Source organism: Kryptolebias marmoratus, linkage group LG20 (assembly GCF_001649575.2).
Source record: "Kryptolebias marmoratus isolate JLee-2015 linkage group LG20, ASM164957v2, whole genome shotgun sequence".
NCBI lineage: Eukaryota > Metazoa > Chordata > Actinopteri > Cyprinodontiformes > Rivulidae > Kryptolebias > Kryptolebias marmoratus.
The window spans coordinates 10106991-10131743 of NC_051449.1; the positions used below are offsets into that span (position 1 = coordinate 10106991).

Here is a 24753-nt window from a genome sequence, read left to right on the forward strand (position 1 = left end):
TTTTCTTTACCTGCGTGTTATTGTACAGGGTCACAGGGAGTCTCCAGTAGTTATTAGGCGAGAGGGGAGGTACGCCGTGGACAGGCTGCTGGTACATAACACACAGAGACGGACAATAATTCACTCGCTCACTCTAACTTAGGGACAATTCAGAGCCACCAATTAACCTGACATGGATGTTTTTGGACTGTGGGAGGAAATCAGAGAGCCAGGAGAAAAGATATGCATGCATGAGGGGAACATGCAAACTTCACACAGAAAGGCCCCAGGCAGGGGTTGAACCTTTGACCTTCTACAAGGAAACAATGCTAACTGTACCACCGTGCAAGCCTGTATGCAAAATACAGCATGCTTGAGTTCTTCTGAGTTTCCTAGACTGTAGTTTTTATATTCATATACAACACTTAGAGTTAAATTCCAAACTTTGACATGTTTTGTTATATACAAATATAATGAGCATGTCTAAGACAAAGCTTTTGAGTCAACTGTTTAGTTGCATTTGAGCCACTGAACATGTATATTTTCGAACACTTCTTTCTGATTGATTATGAACACTCTCAAATTAAGATTTAATTTCATTTATCATTATTTGTGGACCCATCAGTGATCAGATTCTTGACATGAACCATATTTAACTGACCTCCATTGAGTTTATTCATACAGCACAGATTCACACCCAAACTTGGGGCATTACAATGAAAAGACAAACAAGTTCAGTTCAAAACTACACAACTGAATCCAGTTTATTTCAGTTCAAAATAGCTCAGTACAGTTTAATTATTCCAATTTATTGCAGTCCAATTAAATCCAAATTTATTCAACACACTCAGATTTAAATCCGAATGCAACCACAATCAGTCCACTTCAGTTCAGACGAGTGGTTCAGAATCAAAACAGAACAACAGAGGGCCATGAAGGCCCAGGTAGTTTCTATTTATAGCTGCTGTCAATTCACAACTCCAGAGTGGAGAGTGCTGTTTGTCTCGCTTGCATGCAAACTCATGCGCATTCCCAAACCTGCACACTCTGTCAGCACAGGAAACACAGACTAACCTCCTCACGGCCCCTAACTTTTCCCTGTACTTTGTGTGTTTAATGACAGCTCACAATTAATCCCCTACTGGCAAGAGAACCTTCCTACACCCTTCTTTCAATGACCCACCTGCATCCTTTGAACAATGTATATTCACTACTTTATTCCTATATTTTGAGTGATGGAAGTTTGATATGATCAAACAATGTGTAATATATAAGGCCAATTCTGACATACGATAAATTCATTAATCATGCTGATGGATGTGGCCTAATTGAGAGGGAGTTGTTGTTTGAGAAAGACTGAGAAAAAGGGCTCAGGTGCGAGCTAATCTGCTCTAACCCTGCACTAATTAGGATCAAGGCTAGCGGTCACTTTTCTCAGTTATTGATCACTGGCCCCGCCTCGCTCCTTGGAGAGCAGCAGCACAGGATGCAGACAACAAGAGGCTCTCTCTGCCCTGCCTGCTGAATGTTGTTTGTGTCTTTAAAATCCAATAGCCACTTCCTATTCAACATCAGGCCCCTTCAAGTGCTGTTGAGGCTAATCCGCCAGGCCTCCAATCAGCATGCTTAGTTTTTACCTGATCTCCTCAGTCTCTTATTGTACAGGTGCCTGATGATCAGTTATTTTGATCCAACTTTGTTAGGATTTACGTTTTGGTGCAACAACAAAAAGAGAATAAAGGGTTAAACTATACTATAGAGCTATATAAGTCTGTGAGATAGTGTGGCTCTTTTCAAAAAGAAAGTTTTATAGTTCAATCTGCTCCAAATGTCCTTGTGGAAGGTCTTGAACCCCCCCCCCCACACACACACACACACACACACCTCCCACCCCCATTCCCATTACTGCTACGTTCATTGGTGTGTAATTGTTGAGCAAAGGCTCTGCATACAAAGAGTGCAATGAATATTATAGAGGGCACTGTATGAGTGTGTGTGTGTCTGTGTGTGTGTATAAATGGGTGAATTAGAAGCCCAATGAAAGTGATTGGCAGAACCTAGGTGTTATATAGGTGGAAACTCTTAATCATTTGCAAAAGACATTAAGCTGATTTCTGCTCTTCTAACACAGAACTCAAAAAATCAATGTTCAAACTTAACAAGCTTCTTTAAATTTGCATAAAAGTTCATCAAACTGAATAAAAACGTTGCTTTAATAGTGTCCATCGGTTCGTACAGTTTTTGTGCAGACAGGATGCAAGCTGCAGAGTCTTTTGTCCAAATATATGTCTGTACTTTCACCTGTAACCTAAAAATGGCTACTTTGCAACTAGGTTTACTAAAACATCTGTAAGATCACAATCACAACAGGCCAGTCTCCAAGCTGGATAAGATCAAATGATAAAGGACTGATATTTTATACCTACAAGATCAGAGGGCAAATCTGTAGTTTGAGTAATTGGCAGGGGGAAAAAAAAGTATCTGAGTTACGAAAGAAGGCCAACTGTGTCCGGCGCAAGTGAGTTGGATTGTATTTTGCAAAGATGGCAAACCTCTGCATGTTTTATTTAGTTTAAATATGGCTCCAGGATAAGTGTAACTTTTATAATCTGGGATTTCATTTGGGTGCATGCGCTGACTTGGTTTAATGACTTTTTAGTTAATAGTGAGTTCAAATTTATCGTTAGAGAAACGGAGCTTTGGTGTGGTTGCTGTTGACGAATGTTTAAAATGTTGCTCTTGAGAGTTGTTCAGTGAATTGTTAAAAGGAGCAGGCAAATTATAGCTTTACATGTGTTGCATTTATATTTCATGCTCAAAGCTGTACTTTAAAAGATACAAGTATTAAAAAGCATTCATTTCCCAAATTATCTGAACATTTTGATATATGAATGACTAAAATGAAAGATGCAGAAGTCGTTAGACTGCAAAATAAGTACATTAAAGAAAACCTTAAAAACCAGTGGGGTGAATGCAACATTCAGACAATTAGAAGACTCCAGGTAAATGTTCCAGCAGAGCTAATATTATTGCTGAAATAATTGTCATTTGTACAATGAACAATTACTGATTTCCTGAAGCGTTCGGAGTCTGTTTGCCTCTCTCTCTGCCAGCCTCACCTCATGTGTGTGCTCGTCACCTGTCTCGTGCAGCGGACATTAGGCGCTCGGATCAGGTGGGGCACGTGATTCTTTGGAAGATAACCTTTGTGGCAGGAAAGGCACATTGACTGGACACACATGCGCACATTCACACAGATACTGCACACACACACACACACTACAGGCGCACTCAGATTACTTGAATTATCAGAAGCTTTAAGAGGATTTCACAATGGAGGAGGATGTTGCACTTGAATCTCATGTACCTGATGGCCATTGATCCCTCTTAAGCGTAAAAACAGAAACACATGCAGCAGGTAGAGGTACTTCTTATCAACAGAAACTTTGCTTTGCCATTTTGAAGTGCTCGGAGTTGTTCAGTTATGCAGGAAAATACATTAAAACAACAGACCAAAAGCCCCAGTTAGTCTAAATCACAGGATTTGTTATTCAGGGAACAACAAAAACATTAATCTGCGCCTAATGGAAGAGGGGTAGCTGGACAAGTAAAGAGCATCCTACGTGAGTCACTTTCTTCTCAGGAAGCAATTTAAATAAATACATCCCTGTAAAGTCAGCTTGTTGGTGCAGGTGTAAGATTTGGAGGGTGGTGTTGACTGAGTTCCTCACATGTGTTGGCTGATAAGCGACAGGTTGGAATCAGCAAGCTGTCGAGTGAGAAAACATGAAAATATCAGGGAGGCGCGGCGCTTGTTGCACCCAGCTTCTCGATGGAGATGCAGAATGCAAAAGGGTGAACTTTGACACGAAATACTGTTTTTTGCTCATGATTCTTGAAATATTTAAATCCATTTCACACAGAACCTACGCAGTTTAACACCTCACACTCCACATTATTAAGAAAAAAAAGGCTGTAAAAATTGCTGGAAGAAGAAAAACAACGAAATCACGATCAGCTTTATTTATTCTATTTGGTAGGCAATGAGTGCATTGATTACAAATTTGAGCTGAGACACGTTGCTTTACCTAATATTTTATTTAAATGTTGTGTTTCCAAACAACCGGTTATTTTATTTCATCATTGAAAGACAACACACCGTATACGTTTCCAGTGGTTAATAAAAGTTTGGATATTATTATCACAACTCTGAAAGCAAAGCAGTGGCTGTTATAAATTGATGCTATTATCAAATTCATTAAAATTGTATAAATAAAAATAACCTGGGTAGATTAATGTTTTTTCCCTATGTACAAGTGTGTGTATGTTCATGTATCTGTTAGCAAACTATGAAACTTATGAACAAAAAATAATCCTTGGGTTGACCTCCACAACTAATTAACTTTAGGAGCCAACCTACTTCAAGATGGCCACCGCTTGGCCTTTAAATTTATCAGGATTTCCATCAAATAGATTAACTGAGTTTAGATCATCATTCTGCTTTCTGAATCTTTTAAGTTACAGTGAAACTGACTTTGTTGTCCTTATGGACACCTGCATCAGCATGAGAATTAGGTTTTATAAAAGCATGTTGATTTTGGCTGATTTATTTGTTGGGACTGTGCCATGCTCTGGGGAGAAGGCAAATAACTCTGTGTGATGAATGAAGAATAAACTTTTAGTTTTGAGTTGTTTTTTTTATAAATGTATTGTCTCCATCCTGACAAATAGGGTCCTGCAGGGTCCTGCTTCAGGCTGGATTTGGACTCATTTCTTTTAGTTTCTGCACAAACGAGTCAGGCTGTAATTATTTTCCCTTTTCTTACTTTTATAAATAATATAAGAGAAATTGAATTATTTCCTCGCTACAAAATAAATGCAACGAAAACATAAATTTTACATTGGTTACATTGTCCTCTGCGTGTTTTTTTTCCTTCTCTCTCTAAGTTGTTGCCATTTCTCTGAGGTCAACACACCATGCTGACAACTGAGAGAAAATATGTTTTGTTTTTTTTCTCTGCACATTAAAATATGGCTGACATTAGCTAATTTACAGCATGTATTGCTTGTCCCTCATGGGGACATCTTGGTTGTTTCATTTGTTGTTGTTGAGCCAGCAAATCAAACGGAGAGCGTGCAGACACATCAAACACATCTGCGCACTGGTGGGGATTACGGGTTTCTCAGCTATCATTACAGAAGATCACCTGACAACAGAAAGTGTAAAGTGCTGTTTATACGAAGGGGTAACACATCTAAATGTTCTCCTTGATGTTTGCCCTTGTCTCTCAGTTTTGTGGAAGCTGTTTGTTTTTAAATTGTGCTACTCAGAAAAGAAAAGATGCTTACATCTCTCTGTACAATTTACAACAAATACAGAAATACTTTTTAGGCTATAATGTTTTTGCCTGTGCGTGTGTTTACTGGTCTGTCTGTTAGCAAAATATCTCATTAACCACTGGATGATTTTTTAGTGAACTTTCAGAAAGTAATTATTGGGTGGATGTCTACTATTGATTAACTTTACAAATGGAGCCCATGCAAGTAGGTTGCCACATCTAAGCAACATTATCGAACACAATAATGGCTGTAACACCGCCGATTTTACAGATATTGAGCTCAAATGTGGTGTGGTCGTAGCTGACTGTCATTTCCAGTACATGCTCCAAGCGTAAACTGCTCGCTCCCGAACTGTTTTGGAAACTTGGCTTTTCAGTACTGGAGTCGGCTCTGTGTGTTTGTTTACAAAATATTTCAAGACACCACTGGATGGAGGTTAATGAAATGTCACCATAGTGTGTACATCTGCAATTGATTAACTTTTGGAGTCAGCCTAATTCAAGATGGCTACCACATCTAATCAACATTAGCTAACACCTAAATGGTTATAACTCTGTCAGTTTCACAGATATTGAGCTACAGTGTGTGTGGTAGTAGCTGAGAGTCAACACATTCTTTCAGTGCCAACACATCACAATATTGCATGAGATCATGCAAAACATAATGGAAAACGTTTGACTTAAACAAATAAAAGTCTGCCTCTTCTCAGAACAAAAGGATTTCAGCTTAAAACTATGGTGTGAAAGATGGGCCATATAGGCCATTAATTTAAAACACCTTAAATGTTGTTTTATAAGATCTGTGGATGAGCTGTATAAAAATCTGAACAAGTGGCAAAGCAGATTTTTCCATTGCCTCAAATAGCTCAAGTTGTCGATTCATAAAAAAATTGTAATGCAAACAGTCAGAGAGATTATCAGCTGCTTCACGTTAATTTAGATGCTCAGATGTTTTCTTGTCTTTCAGTCGGATAGGCTTTTTGTGCGATGAAAGAGTTTGAGACAGAAATAGAACGGCAGACAGCAAGGAAGGGAGAACACAGGTTTCAGAGGAGAGGCGATGCAGCACGAAGCTGCCTCTTTCTTTCTCTTTGTCCGATGCCTTTGGAGTGCGGCTTTATGTGCCGTGAACTCCCCTGAGACCTCTTTTTGTTCTCAGAAGATGAAGCCTGACAGAGTGCGACCGTCCACTTACACCTGAAGCCACCAAAAGCAGAGGGAACAGCATGTTTATACCGTACAATGACTCGGCTCTTTTCTTCCTGTGTACTTGGCCAAAATAAGACCAAGATGTCCTCAGCAGCTCTGCAGTCCTGTGCATTTTGTCTAAATGATTGGCATTTGGGTAAAATAAGCAAGAGATAACTTAGGGAAATACTAACAAACGAGCCACACTCATTACTGAGAATAATTTAGGAGGCGCTACGTGAGACATGTTGGCATATTGATCAAGAACAAAAACAAAAAGTCAGCTCCAGAATAATTACACTGTGGTCCACTGATTACAAATGATAACATACAAATGTCTCATTTGTATGTCACCTTGGTGAGAGGCCGTCCCTGACAGGCAACGTATAATAACATGACTGTCATGTTTGTGTGTCAGCTAATTAGGTCCAGTGAAAATGAGTCAAAGCTTTGCAGATAAGACAGAATATCAGTCTGAATGCAGCCTGTCCTACATCCTGTGTCCCTCATGTCTCTCTCAGAGGAGCAGAGATGGAGAGCACAGACATGGCAGGCGTCCAAGAGGAAAAGGTGAAACTGTTGGCACAACAGAGCTGGATGTTGCGATCGCTCATTTTGTTTGACAGCAAGCAAGCTAAGACTCCAAAGTTCCAATAGAAGTCTGAATGATGATTGTTTAAAAGAATATATTTATTTGCATTCCTGTTGCTGGTCTGGGAGTTTATTTGATGTTTAAATCCATTTGAATCTTTAATCATGTTTGACCTTGTCTGAAATGATGCACAAGGACACAACAAATTTCCTGCCATCCATCTGTTTTCTTTACCTCCACATTCTCACTCACACCTAGTGACAATTTAGTCACCAATTAACCTAACATGCAGGTTTTTCATCTGTGGGAAGAAATCAGAGTACCAACAGAAAGCCCATGCATGCATGGGGAGAACATGCAGACTCCACACAGAAAGGCCGGGAGGTGAACCTGCAACATTCTTGTTGTGGGACGACAGGGCTAACCACCTCCCTGCCAAACAACAAATTTGCCTTTGAGAAACCTTTAGTTATTCAGTAATGAAGCCTCTAGTGGCAAAGCACAATACTCAATGCATTTATGAAAGTAATGAAACAAGCAAAATTACAAGATGGCATCACAAAAAACAAAACTATGAAAACTAAAACACCCAGCAATACACAAAGACAAATTTTTAAGGCTCTCTCTCACACACACACAAAGCTGAAAAATAATACAACAAATAAGACGAAACACACAGTGACATTTCATGAATTTTCTTAATAAAGCGACTTATATAAAACTCAGGTTTCCTTCTCTTTCTTTCTTTTAGTCTCACAGTTTAGTCCCAATCCCTCACCGTGTGTTTCTATTTTCACCCCACCTCTTTCACTTTCTGTGTTTACCTGCCACTCTCTGTACACTCTTTCCAATTCTGGTGCTGGATCAGAGAGAGAGAGAGAGAGAGGCGGGGGCTGGAACAGCTGAGCCGAGGAGACACAGACAGTGAGAAGAACTGTCGGGTCTGGGGGGAGACGAGGGACGGGGGGAGGGGGAGGGGGGCAGAAGGCGTGAGAGAGTCGTGGCAGGCATTGTCGAGAGCTGGACTTTGGCACTGGCCGTCCATCTGTCACTTTCTTTTCCACCCTGTCCCTGTGGCACTGACGGGTCACTGCGATGGCAGCCAGTGACTGATGACTAATCTTTTTTTTTTTTTTTTTATTTTTTGCTGGTAATGAATGAGACACCTCCTTCGGTGAAAAACTGGGGTGCTGTTGTTGAGGGGTAGCTGCCCCCCACCCTCAACACAGAACTCTTATGGTGAATGTCGTCATGCCTGTGCAAAGCAAACAAAGTGGCTGCATCCTTAAAGCACAAGAAAGGGAAAAAAAGCATGAATGGAATCTGCAAAGATTAGATTGTAAACGCTTTAATGGAGGAAACGTGCAGGCGGAAACAAATAAAAGACATGGAAACTGTCTTTAAGGATGATGATGATGATAATGATGATGATGCACAGCTCAATCTGTCTGCTGAGAAAATCTCCGTACAGCAGCTCCATTCACTTCGTCTTAACTGTGCGCGCTGAGGAGCTCAGACGTGTCTTATCTTCACCTCAGAATGCGCAGGCGTGATCCTATCTGAGCCCCGCAAAGGAGAGAGAAAAAAAAAAAAACACATCCAGAACTAGACGTCGTGTGCGTTGCTCCTCATGTGGCGCTCAAACGAAACCTCACATTTTGATTGGATCCATCCATTTTTGCAGCTCGTCTTCTAAGGCAGCCAGAAAATGAAGGGTTTTCTCCCCAGCTGACCCTCCAGAAGAAAACACGGTCCAACCTGTGGATAGTGTGGGAGCGCGCCTGTGGTCACCTATCCGGGACCCTCTTCTCATCCAGGTCGTCCGGCGTGTCTTTCCCCCCCGTCGGCTCTCCGGTCTGCGCGTCGCCGCAGGAGGGGGACTGGGCGTCTGAGCCAAAGCTGTGTGCAGGTATTCAGTTTATGAATGGCACTGACATGGAGGAAATACCGTTTCAGAAAGTCAAAACCAGGCGGAAGAGAAGTCACTGTCCACCGGGCGTCCCTCTGACCACCATCGCCTGCGAGGACGAGTTCGACTGCAAGGAACTCGAGTCCCTCTTCCAGAACTACAACCTGAAACTGGAGCAGACGTCCACGCTCAAAGCTCTGGCGGTCCTCATTTTCATCTCCGCGACCCTGGCTGTGGTAGAGCTGCTGTCCGGCCCCAGCCTCACCATCTCCAAGGGTTCCCACCCGGTCCACTGTGTCATCTTCCTGTCCCTGTTCATAGTAACTAACGTCAAGTACCTGCAGGTGACTCAGCTCCAGCAGATCGTCAACCTGACGCTGCTCTTCGGCTTCACTTTCTCCTTCCTGTGCTGTCCCTTCTCACTGGATGCGATGGGGATAGAGCCCCCGACGTCCCCAGAGCAGGGCGTGTGGCAGCTCATCCTGGTCACCTTCGTGGCGTACGCGCTGCTGCCCGTGAGGACACTACTGGCTGTTGTTTTTGGGATCATGGTCTCCATCTCGCACCTGATCGTGGCCGCGACTTCTGTCACGGCGAAAACACAGAAACTGTGGAGGACGGTGAGTGGGATTAATGTGCCTCCGTTGCTCTGCAATAACGATCCTAATTTATAGTAAGAAAGTTGCACTTATATCTATTATAACTTGACTTATATCCATTATAACTTGAAGCCCAGGCAATTAGGCTCGTAGTTCAGCACCAGGGACAGCTCCACTTTCGTAGACTTTATAGCGTAAGTCAAAGAAAACTCTTAACTAGTCCTTAGCACAAACATTTTTTAACAAAAAGTTTGTTTTACTTTTTGTGAAATATGGCAGGTAAACAGAGTAGGTGGGACACCTGACCTTCGTTCTTTCCTCTAAGTACAATAAGTCTTCCTGCAAAGTGATAACAACATGCCATGGTTGTGTTTATGTGTGCCACATCCACACCAGTTTGCATGCCCGTGATCATATCTTCTGGGAATATGTTTGGGTCCCGAAGGAGTTGGCTGTAAATTAAGAACTAAGTGACACCCTGCCAGCACTAGAAGTAGGTCAACTTGAAGGGGAGCAGACTTGACTTGATGTGCTTCAGTGCTGAAAAAGAGGGCAAAGTCGTGCGTGTCAGTTCAGAGTTGTAACAGAAAGTGTTACAATACATTTAAATGCCATTTTTCCCCCTGCCACAATATTGTTATCATGTGTGCTAAAAGAAAATCAGATCATTTAAAACCTTCAGGAGATGGGAGATTTATTTTTAAGTGCAATATATGAGATGCTGGAGCAGAAATGTGTATTTTACTAGTGACAGCATGCTTAAAAAGGAAATAGTGTTTCTGTACGTAGTCTGTACGATGCCTTCATGTGAAGGACAGTGATGGCTACACTAACAGAGAGAGCTAATCCACTAAGCTCAGAGATGAGCTGTGCGGCTTGACCCCACCAGACTTGGAAACAACACCCAGCTATAGGTCTGAGGCATTCAACCTAAAATGTCTAATTGTTGAACCGAGAGTGAACTTAAAACAAACAAACAAAAAGTCATATTTAAACTGGTTCCCTTCCATTCAGCCCTAGATTGTATTGCCATGTTTTGCAATAAACAAAAATTCAGACAGCAAACTTCTTTAGCTAAAACTTTATAGAATAGATATAACATACAGCATTAGTTCACAACTTTGCAATTCAAACTAAACAGGATTTCATTAATGAGCTCTGTCTTGAAGGAGGCTTCAAAAAAATGGTAAAAGTCAGTTTTGAATAAATTTATTTCCACAGATAAGCAGAACCATGAGGGCTTTGGATCATTAACTCAAATGTCCATCTTGTTTGGTATTCCTCTAAATTTTGTGTGCTATTATCGACTCTGAAAATGTTGATAAAGTACAAAAAATATATAACGTAGTTTGTATATAAGCACGTAATTTTTGTCCACAGTAAAGATTTGCTCGGGCACATTTTAGAAGTGATCACAGGTCCTTGCCTTGTTTTGTGCACAAAGTTAGCATCAGCTGCCTCACTCAGGTAAAAGAAAGTTGTGTCCTGCAGAAGGTTAAAAGTAGTCAAGCTGCTGCTGTATCTCTGGTGATAGATGATCAGTGCTCAGATTCCTAAGTATCATAAATACACCAAACAAAGATAAACACTCTGTCTCTTTATCTACCAATCTGTAATATAAAAGGACCTACATCAGAATTAAAATAAAAAAGCACTGTTATTTATGCTAAATGACAAAACATAACACAACATAAACAACCTGAACTAACATAAACTATCAAAACAAGAGGAATATTAAATGTCCAAAGTGATTGTAAATGTCTATATTTTATTCTATGCATAAATTACAGCAGACTGTATTGTACTGTAGCACACACACACACACACATGCACACACTTGGGATATAAATTAACTAAATTATTCAAAGTCTCAATACTTTTTTTGCACATTTTTCCTAATATAAAATGACTTGTCATTGATTATTTATAAACACATTCAAAGTGACACAGTAAAAGCAACTTCTCCAGCATCAATAAACGCACACGTTTACTGGTAGTGTTCACACTCACCACTTTTCATCATTATTTAGAGAGTATTGAAAAAAAAATATAAAAAATGTCTCAAATATATTTTATTTTTATTTATTTTTTGTTTGTTTTTTTTCTGCTTTGCAGTTGGTTGCGAACACAGTCTTGTTCACCAGCGTCAACCTGTCAGGGCTGTTTGTGCGCATCCTGACGGAGCGAGCTCAGAGGAAGGCCTTCCTGCAGGCTCGCAACTGCATCGAAGAAAAGCTCCGTATGGAGGATGAGAATGAGAAACAGGTGAAGGCACCTGCGCACTCATCCAAACCAGGCTTTAATCAAATGTATATGTTAGATTTCATACCTTTTTTGTTTAGCACATCTTTTATTGGCACTAGCACCTTTTTTATATGATAATGTTGCTGCTTTTCACTTTAATAATGACAAATGCTTTATATTCCCTCCCTCCTTCGTCTTTTTAACACACACACATTTGCACTCAGGAGCGCCTGCTAATGAGTCTGTTGCCCAGGAACGTAGCTATGGAGATGAAAGAGGATTTCCTGAAACCTCCTGAAAGGATCTTTCACAAAATCTACATCCAGCGTCATGACAATGTCAGGTAGGACCATATCACACAACATCACTTTCGCAACACAAACTGCGTTAACTCAAGCGTTGCCACTTTTATTTTCTCCATTTGATAAAAAAACAAAAAAAAACCCCCAAAAAAACCATTCTCTTCATGAAAAAAATATTCAAAAAACTGTTTCAGTTACTTACAATACGCACAAAAAAGTAAATTCAACCAACACTGAGAGCTAAACAATGGTTTTCTAAATTAAAACAGGACCTCATGCCACTGAAACTGAAAAAAAAAAATTCTTAGCAGACTATTAAAGGCTTTTAAGTTACTCTAATAGTTGAGATCGGAACGAACTTTGGGGAAAGACATGATGTTAGAATATATTTCTTTAATGCAGGTATTGATTTCTACGGGCACTGAAAGGGAAATCCTTAAGAGACTCCATTAGGAGAAATAGAGAAAAACAGATTCCCACATTAAAAGTGTCTTAAATAACAGCAGAGAGCTATTATTAGCAACAGGAGCGTACATATCAAATAACATAATCAGTACTCTGCAATCCTTTTTGTCAGAGGTACTTTTTTATATTAGTGCAGCATTCAGACTAATAACTATTCCATCGTACAGTTTGGAAAAAAGTTTTTTTTTAGCTCTTCCGTTTTTTTTTTGTAAGATCTTATACTATAAATTCACTACATCTATCATTGAGTAAAGTTTTCTTAATTTGCACCAAATTAAGATTCTTTAAAAAGAACACAAATTTCAAGATTTACCTCAAATGTAGGGCTATAATTTATTATAATCCACTGCTTTGTTTCCTCTCATAGCTTCTACATTTTCTTTCCTTCTGGTTCTGTTGTTCAAGTTGTTGTGTTTGACCTTTAACCCTTCATCAGAAAGGAGTTAACCAGTATGTTTGAGGGAACAAAAACCAACATGTCAATCACTGCTCCATTCTCTCCAAAACACAGAGTTTCTTCATCCCGATTCCTCCCTTTTGTTGTGCTTCACCGGCTGCTTTGTCAAATCTGCCCTTTCAGCTCCGGCATTTCCTTGTTTTCACGTCTCATCTTCGGCTCTTCTTCTCCTCCTCCTCCTCCTCCTCTTATGTTCTCAGAGCAGCAGGGGGGCTTGAGGAGGAGAGTTTGCTTAGCCTCAGGATTAAGTTGCTGCGAGGGATTAAACGCAATGGAGACTAGGTTCTTGTTGCGTAATGCTCTTTCTGTGTATGTGTGAGCTTGCTATAGTGCACATGCTGGTTAAATATGAAAAGATCTCGGTGGAGCTCTGCTGATTGTGTTTTGCCTTGAACTCTTTTAAAGCCACTTTTTAAAATGGACCTAGACAGGAAATTACTCATTTTTTAGGCGAACTTTAATTAGAAACTAAACAGTATGTGGTACAAAATACTCGTGTTTTTTGTTTATTTAATTTTATTGCTGAAATGTTAGAAAGTGTTGTTTCTGATTATAATCCAGGCAGAGTGATATTGTCAGTCAGAGAGTTTCAAAATGAAATATAACACATTATATTGTCACCCTTAAAAAAAAAAAAAGGAGTGAAAGCACAGTGCAGCAATGAAATCTAAATATTAGTGTTTTCTTTTATTTTTTGTGGACAGTGAAAACATCTATTACATTTATTATTAATTATCATAAATAATTTACTTAGTTTCTTTTATATCACTTTGCATTATCAAGTAAAGACATAGAAGATTTATTTTTTTAATTTAGCACATTCATAGTAAAACATTTTACCACTATTTGTTTGCGACAAATTTGTTTTTTGTTTTCCCATTACATTCACTTATATCATTTTTGTTCAGCAGTACTTAAATAATAATAAAATAATAAAAACTGGTTAATAAGAATAAAATCACCGTGTCAGATACAAATAAACTATTTATACCTTACTACATTGTAAGAAAAACAAAACAAACATGTGCTCAGATGAACAGATAAAGATAATATGAGGCAAAATTTGCTTGGCTGCATGTTTTTGCACTGAAATAAAATTAAAACTATCTGAAATCACCTACCAGGGTCTTGAACAGGACATCCAATAACTGCTGCAGATGCACACTCACACACACATACACAAAAAGCCTTGCATGTTGTGTATTTAAAGTTCATAGTAAGCATGTTGCACTTTTGTCGACTTGGCGTCAGCACATCCGTTGCCCACACTGTACCTCCACTGGGGCCCATCCAGCGTTAACCCTGGGGCCGACACGTGGCTTGTATCTTCGGCCGTGTGATTAAATTGACATCACATCTGCCAAGAGTAGCTCTGGCAATGCCTCCCAGAGAGGAAAAGAGATATTTGCATAATTGGAGAAATAACTTTCTTCAAATACGTGCCACTGGAGAGGAAATGATGAATAAGTGTGAGTGTGCGCATCGGTGTGTTTGTGTGTGTGTGTGGGAGAGCGAGTCAGAGATAGGGAAAAAGGGGGTAGTTGTCAGACATTACAAGATACCGTACAGTTCTAATCACCAGAGGAATATTTATTTTTGTATTCTGTGTCTTTTTAAAGTGAATTTCAGCACAACTCTACTTGAAGACATTTCACTGAAAAGACCCAGATGTTTGAGCTGGAGCAAAGTTTTCCTAGTTCTGTTGCAGAAAAATTCCTGTCTACAATAGTTCTCCTCAAATAACAGAATGCAGTGATTATTTGCACATTTCGTCAGAATATATGCATGAGTCATATCCCAGGAAGGTTGGAGATATCCTTCTGGATAGATGGGTGCTCCTCTGAGGTTTGCAACCTTAGTGTTTTCATGCTTTCCACTCCCTACTTTGAGTCACACATCAAATGTAACATAAAATCTGCTTTTATTTCATCTAAAAATAAAACCATCACAAGACTCCAGCCATCACGCCCCGATTCAGTGACAGAAATTTTCATTCATGCTTTCAGCACCTCCTGTTTGGACTACTGCAACAGAGTCTTGTCTGGGATGCCCAAAGCTGTCGAAAGATGTCCAGAGCTCTGCTGCCAGGGTTCTTACCCGCACTAAACCCTGGCAACACATCACTCCAGCTCTCATTCAGCTTCCTCGGCTTCCAGTTAGGTCTCAGATTCATTACAAAATTCTCTTTCTCACCTACAAATCACTGCACGGCCGTGCTCCTCAGAACCTCTCTAATCTCCTTCACCCCTTTCACTCCATCCTGAAACCGCAGGTTTTCTGCTCTCCACTCCTCACACCAGAATGCAAACTTTTAGTGACAGAGCTGTCCGAGTTGCAGCCTCGGTGGGCTGGAATGCTCTCCCTGTTGCCAAATGCAACACAAAACTAAAATGGTACTTATTCACTTAAGCAAACAATTTAACCTTGTTTAAATGTCCCAAGAGTCTCCAAACTGACTTTTTTTTTTTGATTTTGTTGCTCATTTAAATATTATGTATTGTTATTATTATTGTTCTTGTTGTTGTTAAACCTTTTTTCAAGGTGTGAGGTATCTTAGTGCCTTGACAAATTTTTAATTTTGTTACAATTGTGTTTTCAGTATAAGTATATTTTTACAAAATGCTTGTTGTGCTGTTCCTGTAATTGAAGCTTGTGTTATAGATTTCAGATTCTGAGTTATTGTTTGTTTGGTACTCTTACGTTTATAGTGGATTTGAATAATTTTGTTCTGAGATTCTAGTTTGACCACATGGTCTCATCTATATTCAGCTGACCTGAGGTCAATCCCCGACATCCCTTTCTGTATTTATGCTCCTTGGTTTTCCTCAATGTTAGTGGCTTCGTTGTTGCCTGAATTTATCAGTAAAGAGTCTTGCCTCCAGCGTGCCTGCATGTGGGACCTCAAATTACAGCTTATAACAGTTTGACGTGACTGTTTAAGCAGATTTATGTTATGCATTTATAAAGTGCTAATGCTGAAAGTAAATCACAGCTATGTGGAAGAAAGAAATCTGCATGCTCACATACATATGCCACATTCATTTTGATATCTGACCTCCCATTTTCAATACAACTGAAATGGTTTTTAAAGGGAAGTATGTTTACTAATATTACATCACCCTTTGTTTTATTTAAAAACTTGTTGCAGCTACATTTCTGTCTGGTTTTTACTACAAGCCAGATTTCAGCTGCTCAAAAGCTCATGCTCATAGTTTAATTCTCCACCTCGTGATGTGCAGTCAAATAATAATGTACATTTTCAATGAGATAGAAATCTGGACTGCAGGCTGGTCTAGCACACCCCCGCACACCCCCACAGTGTGTGTATGAAGCAACACCACTGTAAGTTATACAGAATGAGGTCTGGCACAGTTCTGTTTAAAAACCATGAACCTCTTGGGCTAAAGGCAGTAAATGTTTCTCCAAGATTCCTATAAACACACATGTATAAGCTGTACCTTCACACTGGTGTTAGCCCCTTTTTGTCATAATAGCTTGAGTGGTGTTTCCCATCACCTAAAACCTGATGTCCAGTGTCTATCTGCCCATTTGTGATAGGGCCAGAGAACTCAGCTGCATTTCTGGGTAGAGAGGATATAAACAGTAGCTTCCTCGTTGTGGGTTACAGAATTAGATTGTATCTCTGCTTGCAGAAACGGTGGTGAGTGACAATGAGTTCTTTGGAATCAACACTGCTACAGTGTATTTATGTTGATAGCAGTACAATTTCTCATTCCGTGCTGCCAGAGAGTTTGAATGCCACTTTTTATGCATTTAGATTTTTGCCATAGATGATCAACTTTAGCAAATTCAAAAATGATTGTCACTCAGTTAATTTTACAAATATTGAGCTAAAATCTGGCGTGATAGTAGCTGAGAGTCCTCCCCAAAATATATATCTTGAGCACTAACACACAAAACCTTTGCTTCAATCTTTAGCATTTAAGGCGACTGCAATATAGAACAACTTTCATCAAGGTATGCTAGTTTTATTTAGAATGTTTTCTGTTTCATAAGGTTTTATAGTTTAACATTGCGTATATAAAATGTCCCAAACTTAGGAGACAGCTGTTTATGTTTTCACTTCTCATGCGTGCATATGGAGCCAGTGGATTACATGCAATTGGCTTGTCTGAAACAAAAATACCTAAAGGTCACTAGAAGTCAGGAGGCTTTAGGGCCCTTTGTGCTTTGAGACGCTTTCTGCAGCACATCATGTTTGATTATACTTAATCATAAGCAAATGTGGTTTTAACTATTAATTTCATCGCAGAAAAAACAAACATTTTTCTGTTGGTGAACCTATAGAAGGCAGAACTTTAGGGACTCGATTTTCCTCAGCTTTCTTTAAACAGGAGCTGCTAACAAATGTTGAATAGCAGTCAAAAGTAAAATTCGCTCTCCAGTGAAAAATGGGCAATTTAAACTTCTTTTTTTTTTTCCATCTTTGCTCAGCTGTTTTGCGCCGCAGTGACATTTATCTGAAATTTATGAAGCAAATTAGATGACAGTCTTAAATAGTTTTGGCTTGGATTCATGTTTCAGCCAGCGCAGGCAGAAAACATAACTTGTGTTAGCTTGAGGGATAAATTAACTGAACATGTGTTGTGTAGGCTGATCGCTTTGATTTTTTGGTGTTTCTGATTCAGTCTTTTGGTCATTTTTGACAAACATCATTTGTAGTTTATATAATTCAAATTGTTGGAGGGTTTTTTCTCTCCCTCTCTCTCTCTTTTTTTTGCAGGCTGCATGTTATGGTACTTAGCTTTTGACTACTGTAATAATTTTACTATAAGGATTTACTATAAAGTCATAAATATAAAGTCTGAGAACATTTTTTTTTGGAAAAGACACTGTAATCCAACATAACTATACAATCCCTGCCCTGTTCTATTTGATCTTTGATCTTGTTTTTGTTTCAAACATTTATTAGGCACAGATGGTTATTAATTGAAAGATTTAACACAAACGGTATCCACTGCCCCTCATCGTGGTGACATCTGTGAGACAACAAAGTGACATTTAGCAGCTCTCTCTCTTAGAGATCCAGCACTCTGTCACGCTGTGAAAAATCTCAAGCCCACATGAAGGTAACAGTCTGCCATCAGTACAAAAGCTGCAGAGATGCAAGTTGTTCGGGACAGTTTCGTGACTAATCCCCTTCACACCATCTCGTACTACCACACAAGGCGAATCCTTCACAAAACTTTCTGTTCTGCCTTGTTACCGAACACAAGGGACGAATGAGGACAGCTAAGTTTACTAAGGCATCGTGGAAACTCTCTGCACTTTATATTGCTCAGAACTGAAAATATTGTCTGCTGATTCTTATGAGCTGGAGTACTTTTAGGTGCTTTTTCTGTAATTTTTTTTTTTCAAACAAAAGGTTGAGATGGGTGCTTATGTACCATTACTGACTGAACACATCTTTAAGGATCCCACTCAGAAAGTGACAAGCTTCATCACAAAAAAGTGCTAGTTAGCATAGCACCACTTGTTTAATCAGTTCAGTGCTCTATAAGAGACATGAACCTGATACACCAGAGATTTTTTTTTTTGCCAATAACTATTGAGAAGTCACCCATGGTATGAGTTGAAAAGTGAACAGAAGCTTTCAAAAATACTTGTTGATTTGATAAACCCTCCATTCAGCACTCTATAACTCTGAATAACTTGCAGTAGTCGGATTTTAAAAAAGAAAAAGTTGCAACGTCTTTTCATATGAGAGAAGCTTTAGAGTTGTTTGCTGTTCTATCAGCGAAGACGCTGATCTTCTGCTATGACTGATAGCAACTATGTTAACCTCTTCAGAAGTCCCCATTATTGATTTAATAACTCCTAAATAACTTCTGTTTAGGTGCCAGTAAAACCACAGCTGACATCATCAGATAGTAAAGTCAGCAAAGCTTGGTTCTGGTTTGGCAGTACGTTTTTCAGTCTTGTAAACAGCTTCCAAAAATAAAAATTAAAAAATTAGGAGAACTGAAGTTCAGCCGGTGACAACACCTTGACGGTTGCATGATTTTAGAATGGCTCCTTTGCAGTTCATAACAGGACGTGTCGTGGATCCCCATGACAATTCTGCTGCTGCTTTCTTTAATTTGCTCTGCTTCACTGCATGCATTGCCAGGCAGATAGAGAAAAGGGAACAGATTCTTCACAGCTCCTTTCTTTTCATTCCTCTGATTTTTTCTGCAGGTGACTCATATGAATGTTTATTAAATTTTCACATTTCCTTAAGAAAATCGTCAGATTTTCCACGCTTAATGCCACTTCAGACAAAAAATCTGATCTTTAGGTTCCTTGAAACACAACAAGATGCTCTTCTGACTGACCTGCTCTGACTCAAACCTTTCGTTTCTTTCCTCTGTTACAGCATCCTGTTTGCAGATATAGTTGGTTTCACCAGCCTGGCCTCTCAGTGCACAGCCCAGGAATTGGTTAAGCTGCTAAATGAGCTGTTTGGAAAGTTTGATGAGCTCGCCACGGTGAGTCTGTTTCCATTCCTTGAAGCCATATCCCTCAATTACAGCCACTGTTGGCATTCAGAGCAGCTCTTTTTTTCTCTTTGCTCACTAAATGCTTTGCCCAAACTCTGACATAGCAGTGTGTGAGTGTGTGTGTGTCGGTGTGTGTGTGTGCATCGCTTTGGCCACAGGCTACTGGCGCTTGCCTGTAGCAGGCATGATGTCACAGTGAATATTGGGATCCCATATGATGCTTAATATGATTATCTAGTGCTTCATTTGAAGAAGAGTTGACAGACCTCTTTAATCTCAGCCGGATTTACCCACGGCTAAACCTCGCCTCCTCACTTGTTGTGTGAATGAACCGAGTGAAGGGATAGCAGGGAGATGAGTTGTACTCGTCTCCGATTGGACTTGGTATGGATGTGGAAAAAGATTGCAGCGCTCCCATCTGTCAATATTTCCATTCGTGCATGATTTTAGTTAGGTTTGAAAATATTTCACTTTATTTCTTATTGTTAATTTTACTGCTGTCAAAATGTATTTGGATTATATGGGACACAGTTATGTCAAAGAACAACATTTGTGATTTGAACTTGGCTGACATAGTAGCTCTGTGACCCTATCTGTGCACTCTGGCTTCTTTTACCTTCAACATGCACTCATAAATTCCTATAATGTGCTGGATTAAAACGAGCCTTTTTTTTTTTTCCTTTATTGAAGGTTTTATTTGGCTCTGTCAGAAGCATCTATTTTTAACTTGTTTGTTTACAGGCACAAATTTAGAAATAAAAAAAAAGGCAAAACCTCTTTTTGTCAGTTTTAATTCTCGCTGTCTTTCCAATTTATTTAAATACATAGTTTTACCTGACTGCTGATGTTTTTTGTTTTTTTCATCAGGTTTAATTCGTTTTTATTGGCTGTCACAGAAGGCAAGAAGCAATAATGATTTTGCCCATGTCTGTGTGCGGGTTTGTTTGTCTGCTAGCAAAACATCTCATGAACTAGTAGACATATTTAAATGAAACTCTCAGACAGCAGTCATTGGATTTAGATCTACAACTAAATCACTTTTTGAGTCAATCCCATTGAAAATGGCAGACACAGCTAATCAACATTAGCGTACACAAAAATGGCTATAAATCTTTCAATATACAGACATTGAGTCAGATTATGGTGTGGTCATGAGGAGATTCATCCTCAACACACGCTATGAGTGTTACCATATCACGTGAGAGCTCACAATATTGCATGAAATCTTGCACCAAATTGGCTACAAGGTAACTCTGTCCCCTCTCATCATAAGATGTTCTCAGTCTAAAGGTCTGGCATGAAAACTAGTGGGCAATACACATTACTTCAAATAATACTAAACATTTATTTGTCACATAAAAACAGGTTAATGAATTCATATGATATATATTTTTTCTTTCTTCAAGGTTCCTTAAATAGTAAATCTGTCTCTTCAAATGTGTCAGTCTGCCTGCTGTTTTTGATTTGAGCTGTGGTTTGTTCTACGCTTGGTAGCAAGCTTGGAATGTCGCTTTTCCCTGAAAGGCTGTCCATGTAGCCAATAAAACTGCCATCAGATGTTCTTGCCTTGCCCTGACCCAAAGCCACACTCCTTCGTATCCACTTTGGCAGGAAGTGGCGATGCCAGTGACTCATAGCTGTGGTCACTCTGGGCACGCAGGCTCCCTCTCGTCCCATACGAAGAGCGGGCGATGCCACATGGCCACTGGGCATCGTCTCATAGAACCATTCCAGCACCATCCCCACACCACCTGTCCACTCTTTGGACTTGTCAAGCTGCATGGGAAGTGGGCCAGGAACACAGTGTTCTCTTGAAGTGCTGTTGATGTAGCAGACCGAGACTCCTCTGCTCTACTCCCTCTAAATTTTTTAACATGAATGAATGGAAACCATCTGAACGCTTACTCTGACTCCGACTGACTGCGGTCGTACAGTCTCTAAATATAAGCTTAGCTGATAGATATTGTTCGTGATTCAGCTTTTGAGGACACTTATCTGCTTTTCACCTGTATCGTCTCATTAATCAAAAGATGTTTGCAGGGTAAATATGTCATGTTTTTCTTTAGCTCAGGTATAAAAAAGACAGAACTGCACAGTCAAACATGCAGACAAGCAACGCATAAAGTTCTTTACGGCTCTCTTTTACTTTCAGGTTTTATAAAGTGAAGACAGTGATTATGTCTCCATACAAAGTCACCTTTTAATGTTATAAAAAAGTCTTATTTACCTAACTATGAGACTTGCATTAGCTTACTATGAGTGCTGTGTTTCTCTTTGAGGAGTCTAAGTAGAATATTGACTTCCACTCGGAACTGTTGACAAATTAAAGGCCTAGCATTCCTTGAAGGAATGCTTAATGCCCAACACATTTCGTGCTGAAGGTTTAAAGTAAGATCGGTCTATGTTGAGAAATGATGAAGTTTCAGCAGATTTGGTCATACTTTGGTATAATGTTGTGCACAGTCATATTTTTATACTATGAGAAATTGCATGATATGATAGAGCTGAGCTAGAATTTTAGCACAGTGTCTATAAAATTGACTGAATTATAGCTGTTTTTTGTATTTTCTAAGGTCATTTGGGTATGGTAATCATTTTGAATTGCATTGGCTTAAAAAAATGATCAGTTATAAATGTACATCCAATGACAATTTCCTGAAAGTTTTATTAAAACCTGTCCAGTAGTTCAGAAGATCTTTAAATAACCCGCAGAGTTTGTTCTAAATAGCAAAATATTAAACAAACGTCTTGTACAATTTGTTACTTCTTTGAATATGTATTGTGAATGCCTCTCAGCTACTACCACACCAGATTTTATGTCTTTAATTGAGTTATAGCCATTTTTGTGATTCTTGAGGTCAGTTGGCTGTGGTAGTCATACTGAATTGGGTTGACTCTAAAGGTTGATCAGCTGGAGATGTACCTCCAATGACTGCTTTCTGTAAGTTTTATTAAAATCCATTCAGTGGTTTATTCAATATTTTGCTAACAGACAGACACACAAACACAAGCACCCACAGACATGGGAAAAAACATTATTGCTTTGCCATTTCCATTAGTTAGTGGGCAATAATTAGGACGAAATACAGCATGAGTGAATCTCCCTTTCAGACTGGCAGCACTTTTTGTTTTTCAAGTGTCTTCTTTGAACAAACTGTTGAATGCTCACAGTTCTGCCTGCCTTTGTTCACAACCTATTTGTTATGTCAGTCCATATTTTAGCATAGTTGTGGATCATTGGTTCTTGCCACCTGCTGCTGATGGAAACAAAGATGATAAAGTTAGAACATGAAGAGTTATCTCTTTTTTCTGTATAATCGAGGTAAAGAAAAAGAAATACATTACCGTTCTAAAACAGTTGGAGTGGAACTATTCCAAGTCCAATCCCCTAACTTCAGGTTTGTGATCCGTTTATGGTTCTTGTTGTGCAGTGTAACATTAATAGCTCTGTTCTAGATGAGCTTTTGTGTGCTCATGCACACGGGTACGTTTCCGTGGCAGAGTTTCACAAAGCTTTTTATTCTTGTCCCTCTTTTCTCTCCTCTTGCAACACCTCCCTGCATCACAGCTTTCAGACTCCTCCGCTCCTTGTTTCTCAGTTGTTTTGATTGACAAGCTGCAGCCTACTTTCCTCAACTGTGTCTTTTAAGCCCCGTGGTTCTCTGCACTCTCTTTCCTGTTTTTTTTTTCCTTCATGTTTCTATTTTTAGGAGGGCTCAATGATGGATTTATCTGCTGTCTCTCACATTCTTAGCAAGTGAGAGTTTTGTTTTTGTTCACTTACATGTGACTGTGAAAGATCACAGAATTTTTCTCAACTCATGTGCAGATCACTCTGTAGTTTAGATAGCCTCCTGTTTGACAAAGCCTGCCCACTCTACTTTTTACAACCCTTAATTACGAAAAAGTTGGGACATTGTGTAAAATGTAACAAAAACAAAATGCAATGATTTGCAAATCTCATAAACCCATAATATATACACAACAGAACATAGTAAACATACTTAAAATAGCATTTTGCTACTAATTAATTTAACTGGCAACAGGTCGGTAGGAGGACTGGGTATAAAAAGAACATTTTAAAGATGCTATATTTCTCAGAAGTAAAGATGGGCAGAGGTTCACTAGTCTGTGAAAGACTGCTTCTAAAAATAGTGGAACAATTTCAGAATAAATTTTCTTCAATGGAAAATTGGGAAGACTTTGAATGTCCCATCATCCACTGTTCATAATATCATCAGAAGATTCAAGAATCTGAACAAATCTCTGTTGCAAAGGACTGAAAGTCAATATTGTGTGTCCGTGATCTTTGGTCCCTCAGGCAGCACTGCATTAAAAACAGATCTGATTCTGGTATGAATATCACTGCATGGCCTCAGGAACACTTCCACAAATCACTGTTTGTGCCATCCACAAATGATAGTTAAAGTTCTATCATGCAAAAAAGAAGTCATATGTGAACACCATCCAGAAACACCACCATCTTCTCTGAACCAAAACTAATTTAAAATGGACTGAGGTAATGTAGAAAACTGTTCTATGGTCAGACAAATCTAAATTTAAATAATGTTTTGAAACCACGGACACCACGTCCTTCATACTGTAGAGATGTGGAACCATTCGACCTGTTATCAGTGTTTAGTTCAAAAGCCTGCCTCTCTGATGGTATGGGAGTGCATTAGTGCCTATGGCATGGGCAGCTTATACATTTGGAAAGGCACAATCAATGCAGAAAAGTATATACAGGTGTTAGAACAATACTCCCATCCAGACAACATATTTTTTCAGGTTTCACTTCAGCGAGACTGCATCCATTACAGCAGCATGGCTTCATAGTAGAACAGTCTGGGTGCGGAAGTGGCCTGCCTGCAGTCCAGACCTCTCTTTAGTTGAAAACATTTGGCGCAACATGAAACAAAAAAAGCTGCAATAAAGCTCTAGGACTGTTGAACAGCTACAAGTATAGGACAACATTCCCTCCAAAACCTCCAGCAGCTGCTCTCCTCTGTTCTTAGAATGATTACAAACTGTTGTTAAACGAAGAAGGGATGCTTCGCAGTGGGAAACATGGTCCTTTCCAAACTTCCTTTAGTTGTTGCCATTAAATTCAAAACTTTTCCTTTTTTTTTTTTTCAAAAAATGGCACATTTTCTTAGTTTAAACATTTGATGTGCTTACT

The 24753-nt window shown here is 39.3% G+C and overlaps 1 protein-coding gene across 2 annotated transcripts in view; it reads left to right on the plus strand.

The window, feature by feature from the left end:
- The first annotated feature begins 8680 nt into the window (after positions 1 to 8680).
- The window catches only part of LOC108239683 (adenylate cyclase type 1), a 33793-nt gene continuing 17720 nt past the window's right edge, over positions 8681 to 24753 (plus strand). The window contains exons 1-4 of one of the 2 annotated variants that reach the window (XM_017422566.3): positions 8681 to 9627; positions 11722 to 11871; positions 12075 to 12193; positions 19451 to 19562. In XM_017422566.3, the coding sequence (XP_017278055.1) occupies positions 9019 to 9627; positions 11722 to 11871; positions 12075 to 12193; positions 19451 to 19562 (990 nt within the window). In that variant the 5' untranslated portion in view covers positions 8681 to 9018. The remainder of the gene's footprint in view (positions 9628 to 11721; positions 11872 to 12074; positions 12194 to 19450; positions 19563 to 24753) is intronic. The other variant, XM_017422567.2, reaches the window with a different exon arrangement.